Source organism: Vulpes lagopus, chromosome 6 (assembly GCF_018345385.1).
Source record: "Vulpes lagopus strain Blue_001 chromosome 6, ASM1834538v1, whole genome shotgun sequence".
Classification (NCBI taxonomy): domain Eukaryota; kingdom Metazoa; phylum Chordata; class Mammalia; order Carnivora; family Canidae; genus Vulpes; species Vulpes lagopus.
In genome coordinates, this window is record NC_054829.1 from 23,380,469 (window position 1) to 23,408,018 (window position 27,550).

General features: G+C 52.2%; 1 protein-coding gene across 4 annotated transcripts in view; it reads right to left on the minus strand.

The window, feature by feature from the left end:
* The window catches only part of TMEM63C (transmembrane protein 63C), a 104,170-nt gene that overhangs the window by 32,144 nt on the left and 44,476 nt on the right, over window positions 1-27,550 (minus strand). For 3 of the 4 annotated variants that reach the window (XM_041759992.1, XM_041759993.1, XM_041759991.1), the window contains exons 2-5: window positions 23,084-23,226; window positions 4,933-5,091; window positions 4,316-4,395; window positions 3,828-3,909 (exon numbers count right to left, since the gene is read on the minus strand). In XM_041759992.1, coding sequence (XP_041615926.1) covers window positions 3,828-3,909; window positions 4,316-4,395; window positions 4,933-5,079 — 309 coding nt within the window. In that variant the 5' untranslated portion in view covers window positions 5,080-5,091; window positions 23,084-23,226. Of the gene's footprint in view, window positions 1-3,827; window positions 3,910-4,315; window positions 4,396-4,932; window positions 5,092-23,083; window positions 23,227-27,550 lie in introns of those variants that run through there. The other variant, XM_041759995.1, reaches the window with a different exon arrangement.

Consider the following 27,550-nt stretch of genomic DNA (forward strand, 5'->3'; position numbering starts at 1 on the left):
ACACTGATTGGGGAAGGGGTATTTCCCAAAAGGAAGCCATGGGGGTTGGGCTAGCAAGAAACAGAAGGAAGTTCCTGGCTCCCTTTGCTTTAAGGCCCGTTAAGTCCCCTTCCCTGTACTGGGGTTGACTGACAGCCAGATGTCCGCCTCAGGGGGAATCATTTCCCCAATTATGTCCCTCGGAACTAAGGTAAGGACACTCTCTAAAAGCAGGGGGCTCCTGGCTCAGTGGGTTAAGCATCTGACTCTTTATTTCGGCTCGGGTCATGATCTTGGGGTCGTGAGATCGAGCCCCACATCAGGCTCCGCACTCAGCATGGAGTCTGCTTGGGATTCTCTCCCTCTGCCTCTCCTCTTCTAAAAAAATTAATTAAAAAAAAAAAAAAACCACTGACATCGAGGTATGAGTCAGAGCCATGCCGATGGCATTGATTGGGAGAGTCTCCAGGGAAGGGGAAAACTGCTAAATTAAGAACTGGGCTGAAAGTCTGACCACCTGCCCTGCACTGGAGGGTCTTTCTCCACCACCCACCTTTGGGCAAACAGGAGTGGTTTATTTAGGGAGCAAGTAGGTTCGTTGACGGTCCCTAGTGGGCATGCACAGTGGAGGATATACCTTCCTGGGAATCCCTTCCACCCCTTCTACAGCAGGTGCAAAGGTATATACCACACTTGGCACGTGCGTATCATGGAATTCACACAGGACAGGACTGGCTGTCCAGGGGTAGAGGTCATGCATAGAAGTGTGGTCTACGTGCCTGAGAATATTGCACAGACACAGATGTGTGAGCAAGCCTGTGGAATCGTTGTCTATTCTCTCACAAAGGACACACATGCCCCTATGTGTACATCACGGCTATGAAAGGCATAAACCATTCAGAAAACTGAGCAGCTGCACAGGGGGCCTAAGAACAGATGCCGCCTCTCCTCTTGCCCCACCCTTTAGGCAATGGCCACAAGCTCCCAGGAGCCAGCTCAGCTGACCAGAGTGACAGCAGTGAGTTCATTGCACCTCTCTTGGTGGCCCCACCCTCCTCACTCCCACCACATGGGGTAACAACCCCTTCGCTTCCCCCAGGCCACTCTGGCCCAGCTGAGGCTCCAGCATCCTGGCTGTTGTCCTCCAGGGCCACCTCACCCTCCAGGGGCCACCCTGCCTGTCTCATTTCTACCTCTGCAGTTTGACTGCCCCACTGTTGCCATCGTGATTTCTCAGAGGTTTTTAAAATAAATTATCTTTTTTGCCATTGTCCAAAAAAAAAAAAAAAAATCCCAACCCAAGTAATATTTCTAAAAAGAAACCTGAGAACCACCTTGTAAGGTAGGTGTGACTGTCCTTATTCTATGGAGAGACTCTGAGAGACAAACTTGTCTGAGGCTCGCCCCACAGCTTGGGGCAGATGCTGGCAGGGAATGGGACCCGGTCTCTTGGAGGGATGATGATGGAAGGAATATGGTTCTACTCACTCACTGCCTCCAACAAATACATCTCACGTGCTCATTGCATGGAGAGCGGGACTGGGCACGGGGACAGCGGTGGGCAAGCTCAAGTCAGCGGCTGCTGTCACCGGGGGATCAGCAGGCTAGACTGATCTGGTAGGAGAGGTGCTGTTACAGACTGGGTTAAGAGCTCTGATGGAGGGGCACGTGGGTGGCTCAGTGGTCAAGCGTCTGCCTTTGGCTCAGGTTGGGATCCTGGGATCAAGTCCTGCATCGGGCTCCCCACAGGGAGCCTGCTTCTCCCTCTGCCTGTATCTCTGCCTCTCTCTGAGTCTCTCATAAATAAATAAATAAAATCTTTAAAAAAAAAAAAAAAAAAGCTCTGAAGAAAAAGAATGCATTCTCCACGGGTGGAGAACAAAAGATCTGGACCCACATGGGGAGGATGGGGCTCCTGGGGAAGCGATGCTGGGGCTGAAATCAGAACACAGGGCCAGTGTGTCAGCCCTGAGAGGGACTACTGGGGAGGGGGACGGGGAAGAGCAGGTGAAAGGCCCTCTGGGGTGGGGGGAGGATGTGGCACCTCTGGGGATCTAAAAGGTAGCCAAAGTGGCCAGGGACGAGGGAGTTGGGAGGAGCAGGACAGACTGGACAGATGGGCAGGAGACTAAAGCATGAGGCCACAGCGAGGCACCTGCACTTTATCCCAAGAGCACCAGGAAGCCACTGAAGGTTGACACTGGGGAATGTGTGTCCCCAATCACAGGGATCACTTTGGATGCAGGTGGAAACGGGTGGGGCAGGATTGGTTAGGCGCCACCCTGGTCATCCAACAAGAGACTGATGGGGGCCTGGTGGGAGGTGTGGGGGGAGAGCTGGAAAGGAACAAGGTTGGGAAAGTGACCACCATACACCTTCCCATATCAACATCTTGGTAATGGACTGGCTGTCCCTGGGGGCCTGGGCCACACCAAGGGGGTGCACCTGGGTGGGCGGTGGGCAGAGTCTGAGACCAGGGATCTAGGAACAGGTGGGTGGAGGGATATCGTGGCATGTTTTGGACATAACAAATCCCAAATTCCTTTACAATATCCGTGTGGAGATCTTTTGAAGGCCACTGGATAGATGTATCTGGAGCCCAGAGGGAGTTTTAGTTGGAGACAGATAAAATGTAGGAGGGGTCTGCAAAAAGATGGCAGTTGAGGCCGTGAGTATGGGTGACACTGCCCAGGAGAGCGAGGAGGGGGTCTGGGACCAGCTGTGGAGGAGGAGCCCACAGAGGGGACAGAGAGGAACAGGCGGGTGGCAGAAGGAAACCCAGAGAGTCTGATGTCACAGAGGCAACTGCCAGCGCCTGTTCAAGCAGGGACAGTCTACAGGGCCAGATGTTTCTGAGAGATCAGATGAAATGAGAACTCAGGCAAGTCCATCAGACTGCATGGGGTGGGACAACCGATGACCTATCTAGGTGGGATAGAGGGGTGGAAGCCCCAGTGACGGGGTCGAGGAGTGAGAGTGAGGAAGTGGAGAGCACAGGTGCAGGCTGCTCTTTTGGTTTTGCTATGATGGGGCAGAGGGAGACAGGCAGGCATGGGTGTGGTAGGGCCATGACTGTCCCCGCCACCATCTGTAACACCCCGGCTCTGTCCCAGGATGGGGTAGTGCCTTCCCTGCCCCTTTGGGAGTTTGTGCACTGACCACTATATTTATTTATTTTATTTTATTTATTTTTTATTTTTATTTTTTTACTGACCACTATCCTATGGGCATCTGTCTGGGTGTGTCTGACCCAGGGAGAAAGCCCCATGAGGCAGGACTTGCTACATTCTGTCCCCTGCCTGGTCCCCAGAACAGTGTGGCTCAGAGCAGGGGCACCATGGCAACCAGCTAAGCAAATGGACAAGCTTGGGTGGGGGACTGGCGTCTGACAGGCAAGAGAAGGAAGAGGAGATGGGGCTCCACCAAGCAGAGTTGGGTGGCAGGAGGTTAAGGGAATCCCTGCCTGATGTGAGGGATTTCCTATGTACAGGGGGAGGTGAGTCCTTGGCTCAGAGTGGGGGCTGTGATGAGGGTTGGAGACTTGAGAAGAGAGGGAAAATTACTTTTAAAAATCCTTTTAAAATATTAAAATTAAAAAAATATACATATTAAAATTAAGGAACTCTTGCTTGGCACCCTAGGATGTAGGAATGGTTAATAGCTCCATCTTTCCAATGGGGAAACTGAGGCCTGGCAAGGCTGAGGGATGCGTCCACAGTCGCGTTGCCAGGTTGGATGTAGCTGGCTGCAAAGCCCCTGAGTATAATAGGCCCACTTCTGCCTGCATACGGCAGGGCTGCCGCCCGGAGCCAGAAACCCCCTGGGCCTAGGCCCACCCCAGCACTCACCTTGTCCTTGTGTTCCATCTCTAGGGAAATATCTGAGGGAGACGTCTTCTCACTCTGCTCCCCATAGATCAGCGAAGTCAAGCTGCAGCCAGGAAAAGCAGTGAGCAAGGAGGCAGGAAAGGAGAGAAAAGGCCTCAGGCCTTGCTGTCACTCCGGCTTCCCAGCCAAGAGCTGTGGGACCCTCCTGCCCGGTACCAGACACGCCTCAGCTAGTATGCCAAGCACACAGCTCTGGGGACAGACAGTAATCACTCCTGTTGCCAGGTGCCCAATGTATCTTGGGAGTCACAGGATCCAGAAAGTCTGAGATCTGAGAAAGAAGTGGCCTCGTGTCCAGAGACGATGGCCCCTCCCACCAAGTTCTCTTCCTACAAAGAGGGTCAGAGCCGGAGCAGGAGTTGGTGCCAGGAAGACACCCGCTGTGTCCTGGTGGTGGCAGCACATCCCCCAGGGGAGCAGACTTGTCCTGACCCTCAGCCTCCCCTCACCTGTCATTGTGTATCAGCAGAGCCAAGCGCCCGTAGTCCCACGCAGCTTTCCGGAGGAAGGAGTAAACCAAAATGATGACCTACAGGGCAGGGAAGTGGGGGGAGAGATAGGCCTTCTGTGTGGCTGGCCTCTGCATCCCCATGGGGGAGACCCTGTCCCCCAGGTTCCCAGGAGCTCCCTGGGCTCCCCCACAAGGTGGCCAGCTCTGTTAGGGTAGAGGCCATGCCTTGTCTCAACTCTTGGATGCCCAGCACCCAGCAGCTTCCCAGCACAGAGTGGATTCTCAGAGTTTGCCGAATGAAGGCATCAGTGTCAGGTTTGGAACTATCCAACAAGAACATTCCGTGAAGAAATCAGCAAGGGGAGAGAGAAGGGAGGCCAAGGGCACTGGCTAGGTGGGCCTCTGGACAGTGGCGCATGGAGGGGAATCTTAGGAATCTGTCTATTCCTGCGGTCCCCTCTTCCCAGGGCTGCCCGGGATGTGACTGACATTCAGAGGTCCCCACCACCAGGGCTGGTATGCACTTGGAGAGCTGAGACCCCCCAGCGTCACTTGTGACAGTTGGCCGGTGTACCCCTCCCTGCCTCCCTGCCCACCGCAGAGCCCAGGACTTACCACCCACAAGAAGATGTTGAGGATGAGCACGGTGGGGATGCCCCCAAAGGCCTGCCCCTGCAGGACAGTGCTCCGAGATTGGAAACATTCATCCGTTATGTTCCGTGTCTTTTCTACCATATTCAGGTTGCTCAGTGGGACAGCCATCCTGGGGGCTCCCTGGTGACAAAATGATGCTCAGATCAGACAACAGAAGCCCTCTCACTCTGTAAATGCAGAAGCCCACCAGGGTGATGGGGAAAGGTGTACCCAGTACCCATCAGACCCAGGGCCCACAGCCAGCAGTTCCCTCAAACCCACCCAGGGCCATGATGAAAGAAGAGCCCGGATCCCCTAGGAGAGTTTTTATTTTGTACCATTTGCTCCCTTGACCAAAAGAGTTGGCAAAAGCACATCCAAATGGATCTTCTTATTTCTACCTTTGTGAAATGTTTCTTGCATATAAATGAACAGACTTCACAAAGGCAGGTAGGACCCCAAAGTAGAAGTACTCAATTTGGAGAACAGAACTGCATTTGTGGGATGCCCATTCAGACAGGGTCTGACATCCTGTGATTCTCTGATCCAGTTTCTAGGAAAGGAAGGTTCCTAGGACAGAATGAGGTAAAGCTGCAAAGCGCCCAACACATACCAGTGCCTCAGTAAATGTCACTATCTTAATGTCGAACGGGAACCAGAGAGATCAGCAGCTTGCCCAGGGACCTGAGCCAATCCATTGAGGGCTCATGGTCATGGGCATCAATATTCTCCAGACTTGGGGAAGAATGGGAAGCACAGATCAGAACGGGAAGTGACTGGTAGCTGCTTGAGATTATCTGCGAAGTCGTTCTGGTTTTAAAAGATCATTTGTTTTGGCTCCAGACCTCATCTCACTCTAGGAACTCTTTACTTTTCATCCAAGAAAAGTAGGCTTATTCATTCATTCCTTCATTCCACAAGTATTTAGGCAACAGCTGCCTTGTGCGAGACTGATGCTGGTGATGCATCAGTGAACAAAGGTCACAGAGAAACCCCTCTCTTGCAGGATCCTGGTGGGGAGAAGCAGTACAGGGGTGAGGGCGAGCTTAGAATGGAAAAGAGGGAGACTGGGAAGGCCTCACTGGGAGGATGACATTTGGACAAAAACCTGAAGAGGGAGCAAACCCCACAGCAGGCACAGCAAAAGGCCTGGGTGTATAAGCTGCTTGGAGTGTTGAAGAAGGGCAAACAGGCCAATATGGCTGGATAGGGGAGAATGAACAGGATGGAGCTTGAGCCAAGGAGTGGCACAAAATGACTTACGTATTACAGGGATCGCTCTGACCCGTGGTTTGAAGATAAATGGGGGAGGGCAAGCAGACAAGTAAAAACAGAGAGGTAATTAGGAGGAATCTGTAGCAAGCCAGGCAAGAGGTAACCAAAGCCAGGACTGGGATAGAAGCAGAGGAGGTGGTGAGAAGTGCTCAGATTTTGGAAGTATTTTGAAGGCGAAGCCAAGATTTGCTGATAGAAGGGATGGTGGGCGGTGGGGCAAAAAGAGAGGAGTCTAGGATGACTGAGGTTTCTGGGCCCAGCAACTGGAAGAGTGGAGGTGCCGTTATTGGGTGCAACAGCCAAATAGTGCACGGTAGGGGGTGGTCAGGAGCTGGGTACTGGGCATGCTAAGTGGATATGCCACGTGGGTGGCTGGATACGTGAGTCTGCAGCTCAAAGGAAGCTCAGGAGACATAAATGTGAGAGTCACCAGCAGACAGATGACTCTTAGTGGCATAGGACTGGATCACCAAAGGAGTGAGCGCATGCTCAAAGTCTGAGCCTTGGGATGCTCCATCAGGGAGGTGAGGTAGGTGAGGAGGAAACAGGAACCAGACTAGAAGAGCAGCCATCGAGGAGGGAGGAATAGTGGGAAAGGGTGGTGTCGTGGAAGCTAAGTAAAATGTCTCTAGGAGAACAAAGGGACCAGTTGTAATGATGTGGTCAAGTACGATAACAATTGAGAATTAGCCATAGGTAAAGCAATGTGGAGGTTTAGTCAGTGGCCTTGCTGGAACAGGTGCGAGAGGAGGATGCCAGGAGATGTGGAGCCAGTGGGTGTGAAATGATTCCTTCGAAAAGGAACAAGAGTTTGGAAGTGGTTATAATGGGAGAAGCAGCAGTATGTGGCATGCCAATGGGAATGGTCCAGTAGAAAATTAAAAGCTGGTGATGTGGGAGAGATGGGGCATTGCTGGAGCAATGTGAGGACGTGGGAAGGGCTGGGAACCGGCTCACAAGTGGAGAAGCTGGCCTTGGCCCAGAGCTGGATACTGACCGACAGCAGCAGGAAAGAGGCAGGTGCACAGGTGGAGCTCGTGGGCGTGCCCTCCCACGGCTTCTATTTCTCAGCCTCAGAGGGAACAAGGTCTCAAAGGTGACTGTGCAATGCTGGTGGTGGGCAGATGTGGGATGTTTGAGCACAGGATAAAGGCAGAAATAGAAGTCTAGAGGAGTGATGGAGTGAATGGATTTCAGGAATGTGGTAAGACTGCCAGGCAGCACGAAGGGTCCACTGAGGTTCATGGTCTTGAATGTATAGCCAGAGCAGCCAACTCATCAGGCATTTCCGCCAGCTGTGCTCACTGGGTGGCTGCAGGTGTGGAAGAGGCAAACAGCTCGACCTAACCAGGCTAGAGGTTTTCCCAGGTAAGTATGAGAATAAGAGAGTTGGAACTACATATGAGGGAGTAGTTTTAATGACTGGCCAGGTAAGGAGAGAAAGGAGACGAGATGGGCGAGGGATGGTGACAGGTGTCAGAGGTCCAGGGAGGTGGAACTGTGGAGCATGACAGACTGTGAGCTGACAGGGAAACAAGCTGTTAGAAGGGATTGGTTACAGATAGTGAGAAGGTCTGGGGCATGACCACGGAATGAATGGGGGAGTGGTGTCAAGGAACTGAGAGGCTGGAATGTCCTTTGTGGATACGTGGATACAGAAATCTGTAAGAATGGAGACCAGATGAATACTGGTGTGACAGTGAGGCAGGAGCTGAACTCTTCTGGGAAGGAGGAGACTGACCTGGTGATGCTTCAGGATAGTTGGTGCCTGTACCAACTCCCCTGTACCAACGACGGGGAGTGGGATGTTCAGGCTGATACCTTAGGTCCAAGGAGCCAGGAGGAAGGAGGAAGGAAGAAGACTCTGGAAATCACAAAGAGGAGCAAGGAAGATGTCTCTCCCATCCCCTGGCCTGAGAGGGTGGTAAGGGAAGTCCTGTCCTGGGAAGTCTCAGGTTCCATTTTCCGGTGGGCAGGTGAGGTGCTGCAGGACCCAGGGGTGTTTCTGGGCATCGTGGGCTCTGTGGCACTGAATCCCAGTTCCAATGCTCACTAGCCACCTTGAGCAAGCTACTTATGGTCTCCCTGCCTCATTTATTCATCTGTAAAAGGGGGGCGGTGTTCGTAACTAGTACCCCCTTCACAGTGCTGTCAAGAGGGATAAGTGGATTAAGATTCATCAGTCATGGAGGGCAGCCTGGGTGGCCCAGCGGTTTAACGCCGCCTTCAGCCCAGGGTGTGATCCTGGAGACCCTGGTCGAGTCCCATGTCAGGCTCCCTGCCTGGAGCCTGCTTCTCCCTCTGCCTCTCTCTCTCTCTCTCTCTCTCTCTCTGTGTCTCTCATGAATAAATAAATACAATCTTAAAAAAAAAAATCTGTCAGTCATGGAGAACAATGCCTGGAACACAGAAGTACCACGTAGGCGCTTGTCGAATGAAAAGCAGACCCAGAGCTGAGGGGGGAGGGGGGCGGACAGAGGAACGCTGGCCAGAGTTGGAGAAGCTTGGGGGATGAGGATGCAGAGAGGAATAAAGGTGAAGGTGCTGGTGTGCCGGACACAGGAGGTGGCCTGGAGGTCTGGGGCTCCCCGTGCTAACTCACAGAAATAATACAACACAAGAGCCCCCAGCCCCGCCGGTCAGATTAGCCTCTAACTGGAGCGGAGAGCCTCTGGCCTATGTTTTTCTGCTCCTCTTTCGGCCTCGGCTGCCCAAGGTTTTACCACCCCAGGTCACTGCTTAGCTCAGGCACACAAGCATGCTCAGCTAAATGTAAACTCATAATGGTTTACACTGAACACAGTATCTTTATTTTTTATTTTTTTAAAGATTTTATTTATTCATGAGAGAGACAGAGACAGAGAGAGAGGCAGAGGCACAGGCAGAGGGAGAAGCAGGCTCCGTGCGGGGAGCCCGACGTGGGACTCGATCCTGGAACTCGAGGATCAGGCCTGGGCTGAAGGCAGGCGCTAAGCCGCTGAGCACCCGGGTGTCCCCGGACACAGCACCTTTAAATGCGGCGCCCCCGGGGCAGAGAAGCCCGAGGACAACCGCGGCAGCGAGCTGCAGTTCTGCCGGCGGCCACTGGGGGAGCCCGCGCGGAGGGAGCGGCCGGGGCGGCCGGGGCGGCGCGTGCGCGCTCGGGAGGCCGGGGTGGGCGCGGACCCTCACCTGGGGCACTTCTGCAGGGAGGGGCCGAGGCGGGCCGGGGCTCCGCGCACCTGCGCTGCAGCTGCAGAACAGCACAGGCGGTGCAGGGACCGCGGGACCCAGGGGCCCAGGCCGCGTTCACGCGGCGTCATCCCTCAGGGCTCCCCGCCTCGCCTTTAGGCTCCGGATCCTCAGCCTTCATCACCCGCGTGTTTTGCAAATAGCTTTTCTCGGCCTGTGCCTCTTTTCGTTTCCTTCGTGCTATCTCAGGAGCGCTACAGTTTCGGATTTTGACAAAGCCCAATTTAACAAGCTGTCCTAATATGGACCGGGCTTTTGGCGTGGTGTCTACGAAATCTTAGCCTACCCCGAAGTCTTATTAAAGATTTTCTCCCCGGGGCCCTGGGATCCAGCCCTGGGCATCTGGCTCTGCCAGGGAGCCCGCTTCTCCCTCTGCCTGTGTCTCTGCCTCTCTGTGTGTCTCTCATGAATGAATAAATAAAATCTTAAAATAAGAATATAGATTTTCTCCATTTTCTTCTAAAAAATCATACAGTTTTAGCTCTGACACTAAAGTTGAGGATGAAAAAAAAATAAAGTTGAGGATGCATTTTGAGTTAGTTTGCACTGAACGGGAGGTAAGGGACTAAGTTCATCTTTCAGCATATGGCTATCTGGCTACCCAGCACCCTTTGCTGGATTCTCTTCTTTCTAAAAGGAGGGGAATGGCTGGGAAGCCCCAGTCAGGGCTATCTGGGGGACAGGAGCCAGGCCAGGAATGTGAAAGTGCTTGGTGGCCTGCAGCACATCCAAAAGGATGTGCAACTTATTATTTGGCTAATCCTGTGCATGATGAGGGAAGGGGAGAGGTCCTGGGCTGGGAAGAGCTCTGGCTTCCATCTGGCTCTAAGGAGGTCTGAGTCCTGGATGCTGCTCTTTTCTGCTCAGCTCCCACACATTCATTCACTTCTTCCAAAAGTGCCCCCCTTCCTCCTTTCCTCGTCTTTCCTTCTTTCCTTCCTTCCACAAAGAAGGGCTGAGTACCTACCATGCACCAGGCATCCTGCCAAGCTCTTCCCACCCATAGGTGGCTCCCAGACTCACTGGGGAGACACGTAAGCATGCCAGGCACATGTCGCCACACACTCCAGCACACCTTGATAGCTCAGGTAAACACAGGGGCCATGGGGTGGGCCTGCCTCGAGTGGTCAGAGGAGCCTTCTGCCTGGAAGTGACCTCCGGGCTGAAATGTGAGGAGGTGGGATCGGCACAGTGTGGTGGGAAGCATGGACAGAGGGAACCACATGGGCCGAGACCCAGAGGAGGCACAGAGCGTGGTGCTTTGGGGAATGTGAAAATGAATAGTCATGGCTAGAGTGTAGGATGGATCACTGGTGTGTTCTTTTGTTTGTGCATTTATTCATTCAACAGGAATTCCTGGTGTATCTACTCTTGCCAGGCCCTGTGCGGGGCCCAGGAAGTACAAATGTGAAGTCTTCAGGAGGTTCCCATCCTTTGGGATTTGGGGAGAGGACTGCTGTTGGGAGAGTGGGGCCCCAGCAGCAGTTTTGCGTGGGAGGGTCTCTAGATACAAGGAGCAAGCATCTAAGCTCAGAGTGGGCTGCAACCCATTGGCACGGCAGGGCAGGGACAGGTGCAGCTTGGGCAGCACCGGGCAGGTGAGGGAAGCCGGTGAGGGAAGGAGGTGAGGAAGGACAAGAGGGAAGAGAGAGAGCCCCGCACCCACCTCAGCACCCCCATCCCTCCACCCCATATCCTCAGGGGCAGGCAGAGGCAGGATGAGGGAGGCTGTGGTAGAAACCCAGAGCATTGCCCGGCCTTTTGTCCTCACCCCTAAATCATGCCTGGACCCTCCTTTCTGGGGAGCTTTCCTCCTTCCTTCTTTCTAGCTCCTGGGTGTGAAGAACCGGAGTAGAGAGCTTTCTGGAGACCAAAGTATCAGCACTGGAAGGAATGAAACTTGGAATCTGAGGAATATAAAGGAACATAGAGCAGGGGCGCCCACCTGGCTGGTTGGGGCAGCAGGGGACTCCTCACTGGGCAGCAGGGGACTCCTCATTGGACATTTCACAGCAGGGCAGTGGGAAGAAGCAGACCATCTGCAGCCAGACTGTCTGGGCTGAAATCCCAGGTCCACCCCTGCTAGCTACGTGACCCTGGACAGTGACCTCACCTCTCTGAGCCTTGGTTTCCACCCCTGGAAAGTAGGGATAATAGGCACACTGCCTCACAAGGTTATTGTGAACACAAAATAAGCGAATTCACACAAAACCCTTTGCGGAGCGCTTGAGAGAGAGAGGGCTCACTATTTGTACTGTTGTCACTGGCACTAGCTTATCTGTGACATGGTGGTGAGGGCCCCAGACTGGACCATTCCTGGGTTCTGGCCACCTACTCTGTTCTGGAACAGGCCAGGGGAGAGATGTGAAATATGGGAAGGACTGTCCAATACCCCATAAACTGCAGCCTGTAGGTGGCTGTTGCCTCTGTTCTTCCTGCGAGGCAGAGACAAATGTCAGCCTTGCTTTCTGGGCCAACGAGGGGCAGGGAGAGATGGTGGTGAGTCAGGATTCTCAGCCCCCTCCTCAGCGGCACATCCCCTCTGATGGGGAAGCACATGACCTTCCTCCTTCCCATTTCTCCCTAAGCCTGGCCTCCAGTGGCAGAAGCTGGAGGCTCAGCCCTCCCAGGTCTAGACAAGGTTTACTCTGCCAAGTGGACAAAGGCTTTGAAAAGAACTAGCTCTGTATTTATTAGTCTCCTGGTCCATCGTTCACCCCCTTCCTTCCAGACCTGGCCTGGGTTCAGCTACTGCTATCCTCAGTAGCCAGGCCAGCGCTTTGCTCCCCTCTCTTCATCTTGAGGCCAAGGCCTCTGCATGAGGAGCCCAAACACCCCTGAATCCCGGAGCTAGGATGGTCTAGGAAGCCCTGGGAATTGGGGATGGGGAGAGGAGAGCAAGCTTATTAATAGCTAACATGTATTGGACACTTACTATAGAAGTTACATTTGAGTTACAGTTCACTTAATTCTCACAAGTACCAGTGGGTACTAAAGTCCTCCCTAGATGCAAAAGAAAATGAAGGCCTGGACAGGTTAAATAACTTGCCTAAGGTCCTGGAGCTATTAAGTGGCAGGGCTGGCCTTTTAACCTGGGCACTTTACAACCCTCTGCTCTCTACCTCCTAGACCCTCTGGACCTCTGCTGGGCTGGCAGTGTCGGGCAGGGGGCCGAGGAATGGAGTGACCTTGCTCAAGCCCTAGTCCAGGGATTGAATCTTGCCAAGGCTGTCAGGATGGTGCATGGGAAAGTGCCCTAGACTGAGGCTCTGGGTCACCTGTGTGGCCTTGGGCAGGTGGCTTCTCTTCTCTGGGCCTCCTGTCTACAGGATGAGGGGCTTCTATAGTTCTCCGAGGGCCAGACTGACCACGGATTCCAGATGTCTCAGAGACACAGCTTGCAGCCACCTGGCCTGTACTTCCTGGCCCTGCCCAACGCCACCATCCCCGTGAGTTCTCGGGAACTGATCCAGAGAGCTTGCAACTTGGTTGGACAAGCAAATCTCAGTAGGCCAAATCCATGTCCTAGGGAAAGAAGCTGGGTGGGGAGGCCACCCCCGCCTCGTCCTGTAACCCTGTCCCCCCTGCAATGCCAGAGCACCTGCTGCCCCACCCACCATCTAGCCTTCTCACTGGCTTCAACACTTTTCATCACTTTTCTGCTAACAACAGGAAAGATGATTTCCCATGGCTTGTGACCTTAAATGAGCTGGAGCCCTTGGCTATGGGCAGCCCCCTACCTTACCACCTCCCCTTCTTCTCTGGGTCTCTCCTCATATTCCTTCCACTCACCCTGCTCTCAGATCTGCATCCCCGTTTCCAGGGCCAGCTTGGCAGTTGGTTTGCAGGGGGACCCTGAGTAGAGGGAGTAGGGAAGTAGGGTCACTCCATGGAGGGTTCTGGTTAATGTCCCTCCCCCGCCGCCATGCCAGCTGGCCACGAATCTTCCTCACCCTAAACCACCCTGAATCTTAGTCTCCTCATATTGTCACAGTGAAGGGGGTTTTGCCCAAATTTACACGTGAAGAAATGGTCATCAGCAGGCTAAGAGGCTTGCCTCTGACTGGGGAAAGTGATGGAACAGGGATCAGAACTGGCTCCCCCTTCAGTGCTCTCAGGCTTGGATTGGTGATTCCTCAGCCTGGGGCTCGGGGGTAGGACACACTGGGATCCCCGAGAAGGTGTTTCGTAGATCCAGATACTCACGCCCCACTCCAGACTTTAAGAATGAGAACGTCCACTCCATTTTTAGGTGCAGCCAAGATAGAGAAACACCGGCTTAGGGTTCCCAGGATTATCTGCATCTAGATAAGGCATTCTTGCAGATCTAAAAGATTTTCTGATTCCTCCTAAAAGGAAGGAGGATGAGGAGATGTGGCCCATGCAGGAAAGTAGCTCAGCGCCACTTAAATCCTACCGCAGCCGGCAGCTCAGGACACTGGTCCTTACATTATGCTCTGGAGAGACCTCCCCTTTCCCTCGGCTCTGTGGGAATCTGCAGAAGGTTGGCTGGAGGTCTACAGGGGCCCACACCACCCCTTCACTTGAATCCTCAAACTCCTGCCTCTCTCCCTGGGCCTGAGGTCCCTGGCCTGGTCACTTCATGGGGCACCAGGCCTGCTGTCTGTCCCGTCTCTGTGTCTCTCTGAGCTTCACCACTTTTTGCACCCTGGGTCTTTTGGCTGGGGTCTTTGCAGCACCTGAGTCCAGCTCAAATCCTGTTCCCCTAAGCCTCCCACCCTCCAGTGAGCAGCCCTGGGCTGCACCTAGTCCGCACCCTCTTTACACAGCTGGCCTTTGCTATCACTGCCTGGAACTCCTTGGCTTTTCCATGGATGTGAGCAACTAGCTCTCCCCCTACCCCCAACTCCACAGGTTCCTTGATGGCAGCCCATGTCATTGTGGTTCTCCCACAAGGACCAACATGTGGTAAGCCTCAATGAAAGACAGACAGTCCTTCACCCAGGGCCATACTCAGGGGCAGGGAATAATAAAATGTGATTTGGATATATTTGCACAGCATGAGTCACTCATTTGGCCCTGTCCCCGTGCCCCACCTACACACCGTGGGTTATCAGGTCTCTCTCCCTAAGCCACAGCATGGAGTAGAGGGGATATATGATTTGGGGGTCAGGAAACTGGCATCTAGCCCTATTAACTGCAACCTAACCTACTGCCACTCAGTTTTTCCTTCCATAAAATGGGTATAATCATGTCTGTACGGCCTCCACCAGGGGAGCTATGACAGTCAAAGGAGATAGTACGAGGAGACTCTTGTGTAACTCATGAGCACTGTAAATGTTGGTTTGCCGCCTTTGCTATCCTTTTCCCAGGACCGAGGTTGGTCTTCCTCCCTCAGCTACCCTTGAAGCCCCAGCACGGGGTGAGTGGACTGGGGTTCCACCTCACTGTCAGGTCTGCTATAATAATAAGGCCACCAGCAGCTGGGACCAGCAGGAGGACATTCAGCATTGTGCACAGCACTGCACAGAGTAGTGCACTTCTGCAGCCACTGTCTCTGCTGGGGCTCTGTGGGCAGGGCTGGGCAGCGCTCGTTGGTGTCCCCATTACAAGAGCTACCATCTACAGAGAGAGTTTGACGTGCCAGGTGCTGTGCCAAGTTTCTTAATGAATGCATCATAACAAACCTATCGGATCATGTGTTAGATGCACTCGATGGCCTTCAGAATCCATTCCGCCTTGTTCTAGTGGACGTGGCTTCTACAAGCTAGAAAGTGAGACACATGTCCAACACTCCCTTTGTCGCTGGGACTCTGATCCAAGTTAGGTTCCATCAGGGACACATGCCACAGTCAGATTTACAAAGTGGGAAGGGGGAGGAGGCATCCCCCCAGCCCTGGGGCTCAGGCTGTGTTCTGCCTACAAGCAATGTTGAGGAGAGGAAGGAGTTTTTAGCAGGAGATGGAAGCCCCAGCCTGGCTCCTAGAGATGGGGGTTGGGGGGTGGGGGTGGTGAGAGGCCACCATGCCCAAGGCTGCAGGGGATCCCTGACCCCTGGCTTGCAGGTGGAGGGATGTAAACTCATGGCTCCAGGAATCCATTCTGGTTTTTGGTTGACTCTGTTCCTTCTGACACCTGAGCTCCTAGCTCCTGGGCTGCTCCAGGGGTAGGTCCTCCTGGCCCCAGGGACCCCTCCAGCCTTATCTCCCCCCTGTCTCTACAAGAAACCTCAGCCCCACCAAATGGGGGGGCCCCTCATCCCCTCAAAGGCCTTGGCTTTCTCTGCTTCTTCCATTATTCTCCCTTGTGAAAAGGCCTCTTGATCCTCCCTGAAGAAGAATGTTCCACTGCCAGGCCCCATTCACTTCTACTTCCCCCAGGCAGCCTTCCCCCAGCAGCCCCTTTCTCCCCTCAACCCCGTAGCCCTCAGTTATCCTTTCCTGAGTTCTCTACTGAGTTGTGGGTGCTGGAGAGGACAAGATGTGTCTCTTCCTCAAACCTCAATCTAGAAGGGAGTGAGAAAAGCCGTGGCTAAGAGGCAACTACAACACAGTGTGAGTGAGGGGCTCTGCTGCCGCAGCAGGATTCACACACAAGGGGGCACTGAGCCTGGTCTGGAGAATCCAGGGAGCCTTCCTGGAGAAGATGAACCTGTGTTGTTCTGCAGGTTGTGATGGAATCAACTGGAAGGGCTTTCTGTCACTTTTCTTAACTTGGCCAACAAGGCCTGCCTATCACTCCAGCTCCATCTTATGTAGCAGTCCCCTTCTTTCATCCCCTGGCCTCATCTATCTTTCCCGCAATGCCCAGAGCATGCCACCTTCTCTCTTGCCACCAAGGGCCTTTGCATAGGCTAGTCCTTCTACTTAGAGTGTTCTTCCCTCCCACTAGTTGACTCATCCTCTCCTAGTTAATCTCAGCTCAATTTTTGCTTCCTTAGGGAAGAACTCCAGGCCAGGTCAAGCCCCCACATCCCATGCCTCAGAGCATCTTAGGCGACAGACATAGCATGACATTTAGGTGTGGTCCCTAGGGACCCAAATCCTGTCTCTGCTATTTATAAGCTCCACGTCTTTGGGTCAGTATCTTAGCTTCCCTGTGCCTCAGTTATCTTATCTGTAACATCTACCTCACTGCGTGGATGTGAGGATTATATGAACCAATTTACATAAAATACAACAGTGCCTACTGCATAGCAATTGGCTTAATATAGTTAACTATTTTCCTTGTTTGTACCTAGACAGTTGATGTTTAGTTATGAGGTCATGTACCAAATGGCTGACTCCCCCAGGGGATGCAAAGCTCCGCGATGGCTATGTTTGCTTAGTATTTTCTCTGCTGTGTTGGTCAGAGCTTGGTGCCTCACAAATGTTTGAGGGAGGAAGGAATGACTGGCAGCGGGCTGCAGCAGGCCTCACTTGGCCCCCGATCTCCATCCCAGAGTGATCAGCTAGAGGAGCACCTACAAACTCTCTAACCTAAACCCCTCCTCCCACAGGTGAGCAGAGGTTGCTGCTGCCAAGTATGTCCCTGGCTTCTAGTCTCGCGGGGCTGAGCAGCCCCTGACCACCTCCATCTCCCCCTGGAATTCCGCTCAATCAGTGGATTGAGGGCATGGTGAAATCTCGGGCTGAGCAGCCAGTTCTGTCTTGATTTAAAAAAAAGAAAAGTGGCACATCTCCTCTGTGAGTGTCAGGGGAGCCGACAGATTTCCCCACCGCAAGCAGGGAAAGCTGCAGGCTTCAGCTGGACCCCGAGATGTTGTGATTCCCGTCTCCATGGTAACGAGTGCGCCTGAGCCTCAGCCAGCAAACACTGGGCAAAGGACTCGTCATCGTCATCACCATGCGGCCTGCAGTGGCACTGTCCCTGGTCAAGTCCTCTCCCCTGTCTCTCATGCAGCCAATGATGGCTGGGTTTGCCTACAGCAGTCCCGCACGGACAGGAGGGGAGAGATGGCCAGATCATCCCCGAGTCGGCCCCAGTCAAAGCGGGATGGAGGGGCGGGGCAGCGGGGGCAAACAGCCAGGAGGACACTGGGTGTCATCCCTCAGCTCCTGCTGCTGCCAGGATGGGCTCTGGTGGACGCTGTCACAGACTGCGGAGACCCAAAGCTCTGCGGCCAGGGTGGAGCCGCAGCCCCCGCAGCCACAGATACCCCCGTCCCCCGGCGGCTGTTGATGGTTCACTGGTGTGCAGCTGGAACCAGCCTTAACGAACACCTGCTTTAGCTGGCACCAGCCTAGGGAATGAGCAGACGGGCCGGGTCGCGGCGAGCGCGCCGTCAGGTGGGAGAGACCCGAAAACACGAAAGCAGGCGATCAGGATAAAGGGTAACAGATGCTCTAGTCAGTGAAGCAAGCAAGATGCGGACGGCACGTGGAAAATGCCGCCTCCTGCACGCCTGCCTGGTCTCTGGGAAGGAGACCCAAGAAACTCTTGACAAGTGGTTGCCTTCTGGGAAGGAAGCTAGAAGCTGAGCACGGGGAGGACTGACTTTCATTATATTCTCCTTCTCACTTTTTTGGATTTTGTACCGTGCACACCTAACCAGCTCAGACAAAACAAAGTCAGACCAAGCTGAAAGGTGGCACCGTGTGTTAGGCGCTAGAGGAGGATGCGACCTGCTTGGTGGCAGGCCCGGAGAGGAGGAATGGGGCAACCTTGACATCGAGGACTCTTGTCCTCAGGATCTGAGGCTTCTCATCTGCCAGGGCTGGGTGTATCAGTACATGACCTTATTTGGAAATAGGGCCCCTGCGGCTATAACTAGTTCAAATGAAATTGTACTGGGTTAGTGTGGGCCTTTGATCCAGTGGGCATCCCTGTACGAAGGCCACATGGAGACACGGAGGAGACGGCCCGTGGACATAGGCAGAGAGAGACGGGAGGCATGCAGCTACCAGTCAGCGAGCGCCTGGGGTGCTGGCTGCCACCACAAGCCAGGAAGAGGCAAGGGAGGACCGTCCCCGAGAGCCTGCACAGAGCACAGCCGTCCCAACGCCCTGGTTTCTGACGGCCAGCCTCCAGAACTGCAAGAAAATAAATGTCTGTTGTGTGAAGCCACCCAGTCTGTGGTGCTGTGGTGCAGCTGCACTCTGAAACCAATTCAATGGATCTGTGCATTTGTGTTTGTGTATTTTGAGGCAGATCAGTGCATTTTGCATGGGTGCATCTGTGTATGCTGCAGGGTGGTATCTGGGTGTGCTTAGGAACGTGTTTATGACTACACTTTGTGTTTTGTGTGCTTATGTGTGTTTTGGGGTGATGCATGTTTGTTTTTATGTGTGGGCATGTTGTGTATGTGTATGCATGTTCGTGTATGTGTGTGTGAACACACATGTACGTAACCAATGATTTCTCAGGTCTTTCTTAGCCCTAACATTCCAAAAGTCTACCCTGAATTTGGCTACAGAGGTTAGTGCTGGGGGGATGCTGGCCACTGGCAGTGGGGAGGGACCCCAAGACAAGGTTGGAGCCACACCCATTCGTTCTGGTCTAGGGCTGCCTGGGAAACGGGCAGTCTATGGGAGCAGTGTTCTCTGCTGCACCTGCCTTGTCAGCAAAAGGGTCTGAAGCTCAGGAGTGTGGGGCCAGCAGGATCCCATGCCCTGGGGTCCCAGCCCGACAGCTTTCTTGGAAGCCTTCAGCAGAGCAGAGACCCCCCCCTCCCCACCCTACCTGCTATGAATCTGAGTTACTCTGAAACATTAGAGTGGTTCACAAAGACGGCTTGTTCTACCACAGATGCTGCCCCTGCCCAAGTTTGTGATGTGGCAGGTCTGGGTTGGAGTCTAGAAGCTCCCAGATGATCCCGACACTGCTGGATGGGGCCGCGCTTCAAGGATCACTTCATTAGACTGTGAAACAGGCGGTGGGGCTGTCTTCGTCCTCCACCCCCTACCTGAGACCCGGGTGTGGGTATCCTGGTCTTTGAGGACAGGCCCTGGAAAGGTCAGGCCTGGCAGGCTCCATCTTATTCCCCAGTCTGTCTCTCCCAGCTGCCTGCCTGTCAACTGTGAAATCATTCATGCAGGTAAATAATGGGCCAGACTCTGTTCCTTGTAGTCAAGGTGCTTTTGGTCAAAGCACAAGATTCTAGTGGGTCCACAGACCCCAAAGGAACCGTGCATTCCATAAGTGCACTCCAGAGGCCCAGCGAAGGGGTGCTGGGAGCATAGCGGAGGAGCCCTGGGCAATCTGGAAGGGCTGCCCGGAGGTGGTGTTATCCAAGGCAGAGTTGGGAGGGCAGTAGGCACATTCTTCGAGGGCTTACTGCCAAATGTTGTGCTAAGAGTCCATAAGCACGAGCTCTTTCAATGCTCACGACTCCAAGGTGGGAGCTACTGTTACTAAAGAGACTGGAGTCTGGCAGCCACATATCCAGCCTTTGGTTCATATGGGGCTTCTGACCTGGAGTTGGGAGTTGTGGCCACAGAGAGGGCAAGGCCATGATATGCCCAGAAGAGACTGTGCGCACACAAAAGTAGAGAGGGAGGTGGGCTTGGATTCCGTAAAGGCTTTCCCCAGAGACCGTTTGGGTCCCAGATGGAAACACACCAGCCCTCAGGGCAGCAGAGATGGAAGGGACACCCAGCTCTGTCCCCATCTGGCTAAATAGGGCAGGAGCCAGGCTGGCTGCCTCCGGGGGAGTCGGAGAGAGGCAGAGGGAGGGGCAAGAGTGTAGCTGCTCCCGCGATGGGTACGAGCCAGATGGCAGAGGCCACGGGGCTGGCTGGCACCGCTTCATAGGGTCTGGGGGGCAGAGAGGGCCCAGGACACAAGTGGCTTGAGAATCACGGTGCTGCGGTAGCGCGGGCTCTCTGGCTACAGAGCTGATGGTGATGAAGGGTGAAACTGCCCAGGTACTCCCAGTGCCCCCTCCTTCTCTGTTTCCCCACTGCATTTATCTCCTGTCACCCTTTATCCATAGTTTAGGCTGTTCTCTGCCCTGACCCCCGTTAGAACGAAGGCCCTATGAAGACAGGGCCCACGTCTTCCCCTCTCGTCGCTGAATATTCCAGTGTTTCCCATAGTGCCTGGGATCCCAACAAATTCATTCATTTGTTGAATGAATAAAGAAAAACGTGCCACACTGCACGAAGCAGCAGGGTCTGGTGTGTTCTCTCCCTGTCACTTCACTCCTGGCTTCCTAAGCTCGCACCACCAGAGCAGAAAATCCCTGTGAAAGCCACACAGAGCTCTGCTTCCTCCCTAAGGAGCCTCACACCCTTGCCAGGAGTCTGGGAAGATTGGGACTGTTCCTACCCCCCGCTTGCCAAAGATAACACCACTTCCCTTCATCTTGGAATGGAGGCCAGGTGAGGAAATGTTCAACTAAGGAAAGCAAGAGGACTAGGGTAGCTCCACCCGGCAGCTTAGAGGAGCACCTCTGATGGATGGAATAGAACAGCCACAAGACACGGAGCGCCCACCCCATGCAGGTGCTGTATAGGTGCCCTGGGCACTTTGATCCACTTTGGCCTTTCCTCAACCCTATGGAATGGGTATTATTCTCCCATTTTATAGATGGAAGAGTAAAGGCTCAGAGAAGCTAGATGACACGGCCAAGGTTTCCCCACCCAGGGCGGAGCCTGGTTTTGGACCTGGGTCTGTCCTACCCCAACCTGGCACCTGCTTTTCCATGGTACAGGCCTCTGTTCTGCTAGGGAAACTGGAGGTGCAGGGTGTGGGGCTCACCAGGCTCTCCGTCCCAGGTGCCAGATCACGGGTGGTCTCTGCTGGCCTCAGCCTTCCACCCAAGCTATGGGAGCTTAAGTTCTCAGCCAGTAATGAATGAGGACAAGGACATCGTGTCGGCATGGCCTGAACTCATCCAAGAACGTGAGTTTCAACTGCACTCACCGCCTGCTCTGGCCTGTGCTGGGCATCCTCTCCTCACTCTGATGTGCACCGGCAAGGCTGGAGTCCAAATGGTATTCCCTGCCTTTAAGGCCCCCGGCTGATCCAAGGCAAACCAAACCTGCCTCCGAGGCAGATCCAGCAGCCAACATCCAGGGGCTCCTCAAACTGGGGCACAGCTGAGAAAGCAGGAGAGCCTGGATCAAGCCTTCAGCTGTGGGGCTGTCTGCAGCTGCCCTTCTGTTCCTCAAGGACTCAGTTCGCCCACCCTGACAGTGGAAACCCTCTCTCACAGCAAACACTACTGATTCCTTATTACGTGCAAGGAAAATAATAAAGCTTCTGTTCTTGAGGCCTTCAAAGGACAGGTTAGACATAGTCCACCGAATGGGCAATGGGGAGCCATGGACGATTTTGGAGCAGGGCAGTGAGAGGACTGCCCTACTTCAGGAAGCAGAGTGTGGCTTTTGTCATGACCAGAGCTAATGTGTGGGAAGCACTCACTGAGTGCTGGAGGTTGTTCCGAGTGCTTTACAGATACTAACTTTAATCTTCACAGCCCCCCTGGGGTACTGTGTTATCCTCATTCTACAGATGAAAAGACTGATGCACACAGAGATTGCAAGGCCCGGGCTGGGACAGTGGGCATGGCCAGGGGAATGGAAGTGAGATACTGTCTCTGGCTAAGACTCCTTGCCCTGGATCTCAGGCTGGACCAGGAAATTATGAGGGAGACACATCAAGCACTTTGATCTGTGCAGAGAAGAACTCTATCTGCAATTGCTTTTATTGATAATGGCAACAATCACAGTATTCTTGGCCAATAGCCCACACAGGATAACTTCTTTGCCGGAAAAGAGATTTTAGAGACTCTCAAATAGAGATAGCTTATCACTGTGTGAGCCTGCCTTGACTACCCAATCCTTTCTTGATTTTATTAACTTAACTTGCTTAAATTGGGGAGAAAGCCTCACTGTAATGCTAACTTGGCTTTAATGCCTTCTAGCTTGGGATGTTTGATCACCACCAGGGGCCCCATCATAGAGTGGGATGAGTTGCTAGGAGTCACTGGGTTGGTGGAAGGAGAGGAAGGGTGGGGGGTGGAGGGTGGGGGGGTGGGAGGGCTAGGGGGTTGGGGGAGAGACCAGCTAAGGCCAGGTAGGGGAAGAGGCAGCTGAACCCAGGAAGGACTGCCTGAGACCCCAGGGCTTCCTATGTTGTTTTGACAAAATTACACGTGGGTCCTCTGAGACATTCAGCTCCACCACCGTCAACAGCACTACTGATAGAAGTAATGCTTGAGAAGTAAAAAGAGACTGAGGTTGGAGTATATCACTGAGATCCCTTCCAGCTCTAAGAGTCTATGAAGATGCCATCTGTCATAATCCTTTCCTGAGAGGCAGGGAATTCTTGGAAGAGTTGCTTACTGGGCCTGTCCCAGACTGGGGCTCAGCTGGGACCCATGCAGGACCCAGTTTACAGCTCAACCTGGGAGCATTTCAGGGTGGAGAGGGGCAGCACAGGGGACATGCTAACCAGAGCCAGAGTAGTCTTTGGACCCCCTTCCCAGGCTTTAGGAGCCAAGGTCCCCCAGGACAGTGTTCTTTGGAGAGGACTGAGCTTTCCGGCACTCCCCTCCCACCAGGTTGTGGGTTTCGGAGGGCTTAGGGAGAGCCTCCACCCATGCAGCAGCTGGAGAGCCAGAGGTCACAAGCAATGGGGCAGCTACATTTCCTTAGCCTGACAGAGGAGCTGCTGCCAGGGTCTTGGAACTGCCGGGTGAGATGGTGGTAAGAGAACCAACCTGGATCAGCAGGTGAGGTTTGTGGCTGAGGCGGATGGGTGGTCACCGGCCCTGCCTCCTCTTGATCTGTCCTCGGGCGCTTCCCAGTGGCCCAGCCTTGCCCTTGCTTGGTTCCTGACCACGCCGGTGGCTCCTCCAGGGCTCTGTGGCACAGGGGCGACAAAACACTCTCAGGTCTCCCCAGCCTCCTTGCAGCTGCTCACCCAGCCAAGGCCCAGCATGCTGGTCAGCACCTCCCCATGGGGCCTACCTCAGGGGAGTTCTCAAGGGGTGAGGGGCACCCCAGATGACCCCAGTCCACCCCCTTTCTCTGCACCCAGCTGCCCATCCCTGGGGTGGGTGAGTGGGGAGCCATCCTTCACCGTGGGTGAGCATGAGCATGAGCCTGAGGGGAGGGGAGCTGTGGACAGAGCACTACACTAAAGGCACCCGGGTCTGCACTGCCACTTGCCTCCAGGTGACATGGGAGTACCCCACTTCCCCACACAGGAAGGGTGCTTCAGCCTAGATACCCAGATGCTGCCAACAAGGCTGAGCTGGGAGCTCAGAGGGGCCCATTACCATCAGGGGACTTCAGCATCATTTGGGGGCTGCTTGCTAAAATGGTTTCAGGGCCCTTACCCTAGCCCACTGAATCAGAATGCCTGGGAAAGTGCCTGGGGATCTGCATTTAACAGGTTCTCCCTGTGGATGCACCTGAAATAAGAGTCGCTGGACCATATGCCACAAAAGGGCCAAGATAAGGATGAAGCTTTGATCATATGCATGAAGGAAGGGGTCATTGGTCCCTTTCCTGCAAGCAGCGCCATAGGAGCCCCGTCTCTGCAGATAGACTAGCCAGGGGCCCCGGGCAGCTGCTGAAAACTTACTAGGCCCCATTTCTTTGGGGACAAGATGAAGACTGGAGACATCTCCCTAGCCCTTTCAGATTGAAAATTATAAATAGAAGAGGGGAACCCACTGGGAATTTAAAAAGAAGGGATCCCTGGGTGGCGCAGCGGTTTGGCGCCTGCCTTTGGCCCAGGGCGCGATCCTGGAGACCCGGGATCGAATCCCACATCAGGCTCCCGGTGCATGGAGCCTGCTTCTCCCTCTGCCTGTGTCTCTGCCTCTCTCTCTTTCTCTCTGTATGACTATCATAAATAAATTAATTAATTAAAATAAATAAATAAATAAATAAAAAATAAAAAGAAAGTTCAGGGTGAGGCACTGAAATAGTACTCTGCCTTTCCAATTGCTTTCTTCTTAAATATTCATTTTAAATTCTTTTTGTTAAATATTTTACTTATTTATTTGAGAGAGAGAAACAGGACAAGCAGGGAGAAGGCTAGAGGGGGAGGGAGAAGCAGCCCCCCACCCCACAGAGCGGGGAGCCCAAAGTGGGGCTCCATCCCAGGACCCTAAGATCAGGACCTGAGTCGGAGGCAGATGCCCAACCAACTAAGCCAGTATAGTAGCACTTCTTTTTAAATTTTGAAAATAAGGACACCTGGGTGGCTCAGTGGTGGAGCGTCTACCTTGGCTCAGGGCACAATCCTGGAGTCCCGAGATCGAGTCCCACATCAGGCTCCCTGCATGGAGCCTGCTTCTCCCTCTGCCTATGTCTCTGCCTCTCTCTCTCTCTCTCTGTCTCATGAATAAATAAAATCTTTAAAAATAATAAATTAATTCTGAAAATAACATGCTTATAGGAAAAAAAAAATCAAAGCATTTAAATCAATGCACAAAATCCCCCTGCTATTCCTCCAAACCTTGGTCCCAAACACAGCCACATTTCCCATTTTACTTTTCTTCAAAAACTTTCCCATAAATACTGACAAATACACATCTATGCCTACATCTTTATTTTATTTTTTTAAAATTTTATTTATTTATTCATGAGAGACACACATACATACAGAGGCAGAGACACAGGCAGAGGGAGAAGCAGGCTCCATGCAGGGAGCCCGATGCAGGACTCAATCCCGGGTCTCCAGGATCACGCCCTGGGCTGAAGGTTGTGCTAAACCGCTGAGCCACCCGGGCTGCCCTACATCTTTATTTTAAACCTAGCCAGGAACATATTCCTGGTACTGTTTTGTTAGTTTAACATACATCACACATCTCTGCATACCAGCACAGACAGATCCTTCATCTTTGTGGAGCTCATGTGTTCCATTGAAAAATGCACTGTAATTTATGTGAATCTATTCCGGTTGATGGATGTTTACATTGTTTCTACCCTTTTGCTGCAAAAAGCTGCAGAACAGCATCTTTGAGTTTTCTTTGTGTCTATGTCGGAGGTTAGCTGTAGGGTAAATGCTAAGGACTAGAAGGTTAGGTGGATCTCAAATTCTTATAGATGTTTCCAAATTGTCTTCCAAAGAGGATAAACCAGTTCAAACTGCCCAGACAAGCCAGAGAATGTCTGTTGCCCTCCACCCTCGACAACATTGTGCATTATCAAATCATTAAGCTTTGCCAATATGAATGTTGAAAAATCATATCTGGTTTCAATGTGTCATTCTGTAATTATGAGAAAGGGCAGACATTATTTTCATGTTTATTGATTGATTTGCCTTTGCATTTCTTTTTCTGTAAATTGCCTATTATGTCCTTTTCAAATTATCTTACTGATTTTTTTTAAAGCATCTTTTTTTTTTTTTTCAATTTAAATTCAATTTAGGGACTCCTGGGTGGCTCAGTCGTTGAGTATCTGCCTTCGGCTTAGGTCCTGATCCCAGGGGTCCTGGGATTGAGTCCTGCATCAGGCATCCCAAAGGGAGTTTGCTTCTTCCTCTGCCTATGTCTCTGCCTCTCTCTATGTGTCTCTCATCAATAAAATAAAAGTCTTTAAAAAATAATTTAAATTCAGTTTAGTTAACATATAATATATTGGTAGTTTCAAGGGTAGAGTTCAGTGATTCATCAGTTGCATATAACACCCAGTGCTCATTACATCACGTGCCCTCCTTAATACCCATCACCCAGTTACCCCATCCCCCCCACCCACTTCCCCCTCCAGCAATACTCAGTTTGCTTCCTATAGTTAAGAGTCTTTTATGGCTTGCCTCTCTCCGTTTTTATCTTACTTTATTTTTCCTTTCCTTTCCTTATGTTCATCTGTTTTGTTTCTTAAACTCCACATATGAGTGAAATCATGTATCTGTCTTTCTCTGACTTCCTTCACTTAGCATAATACCATCTAGTTCCACTCACATTGTTGCAAATGGCAAGATTTTATTCTTTTTGATGGTTGAGTAATATTCCATTGATAAATACCTGGTGGTGCAATTGCTGGGTTATAGGGAAACTCTATCTTTAACTTTTTCTTTTTTTTTTTTTTTAAAGATTACTTAACATCTTTCTTTTTTTTTTTAAGATTTATTTATTTATTTATTCATGATAGACACAGAGATTGAGAGAGAGGCAGAGACACAGGAGGAGGGAGAAGCGGACTCCATGCCAGGAGCCCAATGCGGGACTCGATCCAGGGACTCAAGGACCGTGCCCCGGGCCAAAGGCAGGTGCCAAACCGCTAAGCCACCCAGGGATCCCCTATCTTTAACTTTTTGAGGAACTTCCATACTATTTTCCAGAGTGGCTACACCAGTTTGTGTTCCCAGCATTCCTCACCAACATCTCTCATTTCCTGACTTGTTAATTTTCGCCATTCTGACTGGTGTGAGCTGGTGTCTCATTGTGGTTTTGATCTGTATTTCCCTGATGCCGAGTGATGTTGATTTTTAAGAGGTTTTTCTAAGCTAAGGCAATTAATCAACTTGTCATGCGTATTGCAAACTGTCATATGTCTCTTTTTCATTTTTTTATGTCATCATTGGCTTACAGAAATTTCATATTTTCCTGTAAGCAAAGGTATTTTTTTACTAGAGCATCCTAAGAATATTTGCCCATGTTTTCCACTAGTACTGTTTGGGTTTTCTTTTTAATCTTTTTTTCTAGACTATATTTTGGTGTAAGGAACATAGTAGGGCCCAGCTTTATTTTTTTCCTCAAGGGGATAAACAGTTGCTCAAAGTCATGTATGAATAATCTATTTCCTCCCTCCACCCCACCACCCTCCCTCTAAGTTCAAAATCTCAATTTAACTATGTGTACAATTTGAGGGATGCCTGGGTGGCTCAGTGGTTGAGTGTCTGCCTTTGGCTTGGATCATGATCCCAGGGTCCTGGGATTGAGTCCTGCAGCAGGCTCCCTGCAGGGAGCCTGCTTCTCTCTCTGCCTGTGTCTCTGCCTCTCTCTGTGTGTCTCTTATGAATAAATACAATCTTTTTAAATAAATAAATAAATAAATAGGCCTCCTTTTATAACTTCTGTTTTTAAGATTCATATTGGATTGTACTTGTCAAGCAGTGTTAATGTTCAAGGTAAGAGTGGTCATTTTCCCCTAGTATATGTGTATATCTCTACACACACATACACACACATGCATAAAACTATATTAAGCAATATCCATCTATTCTTAAT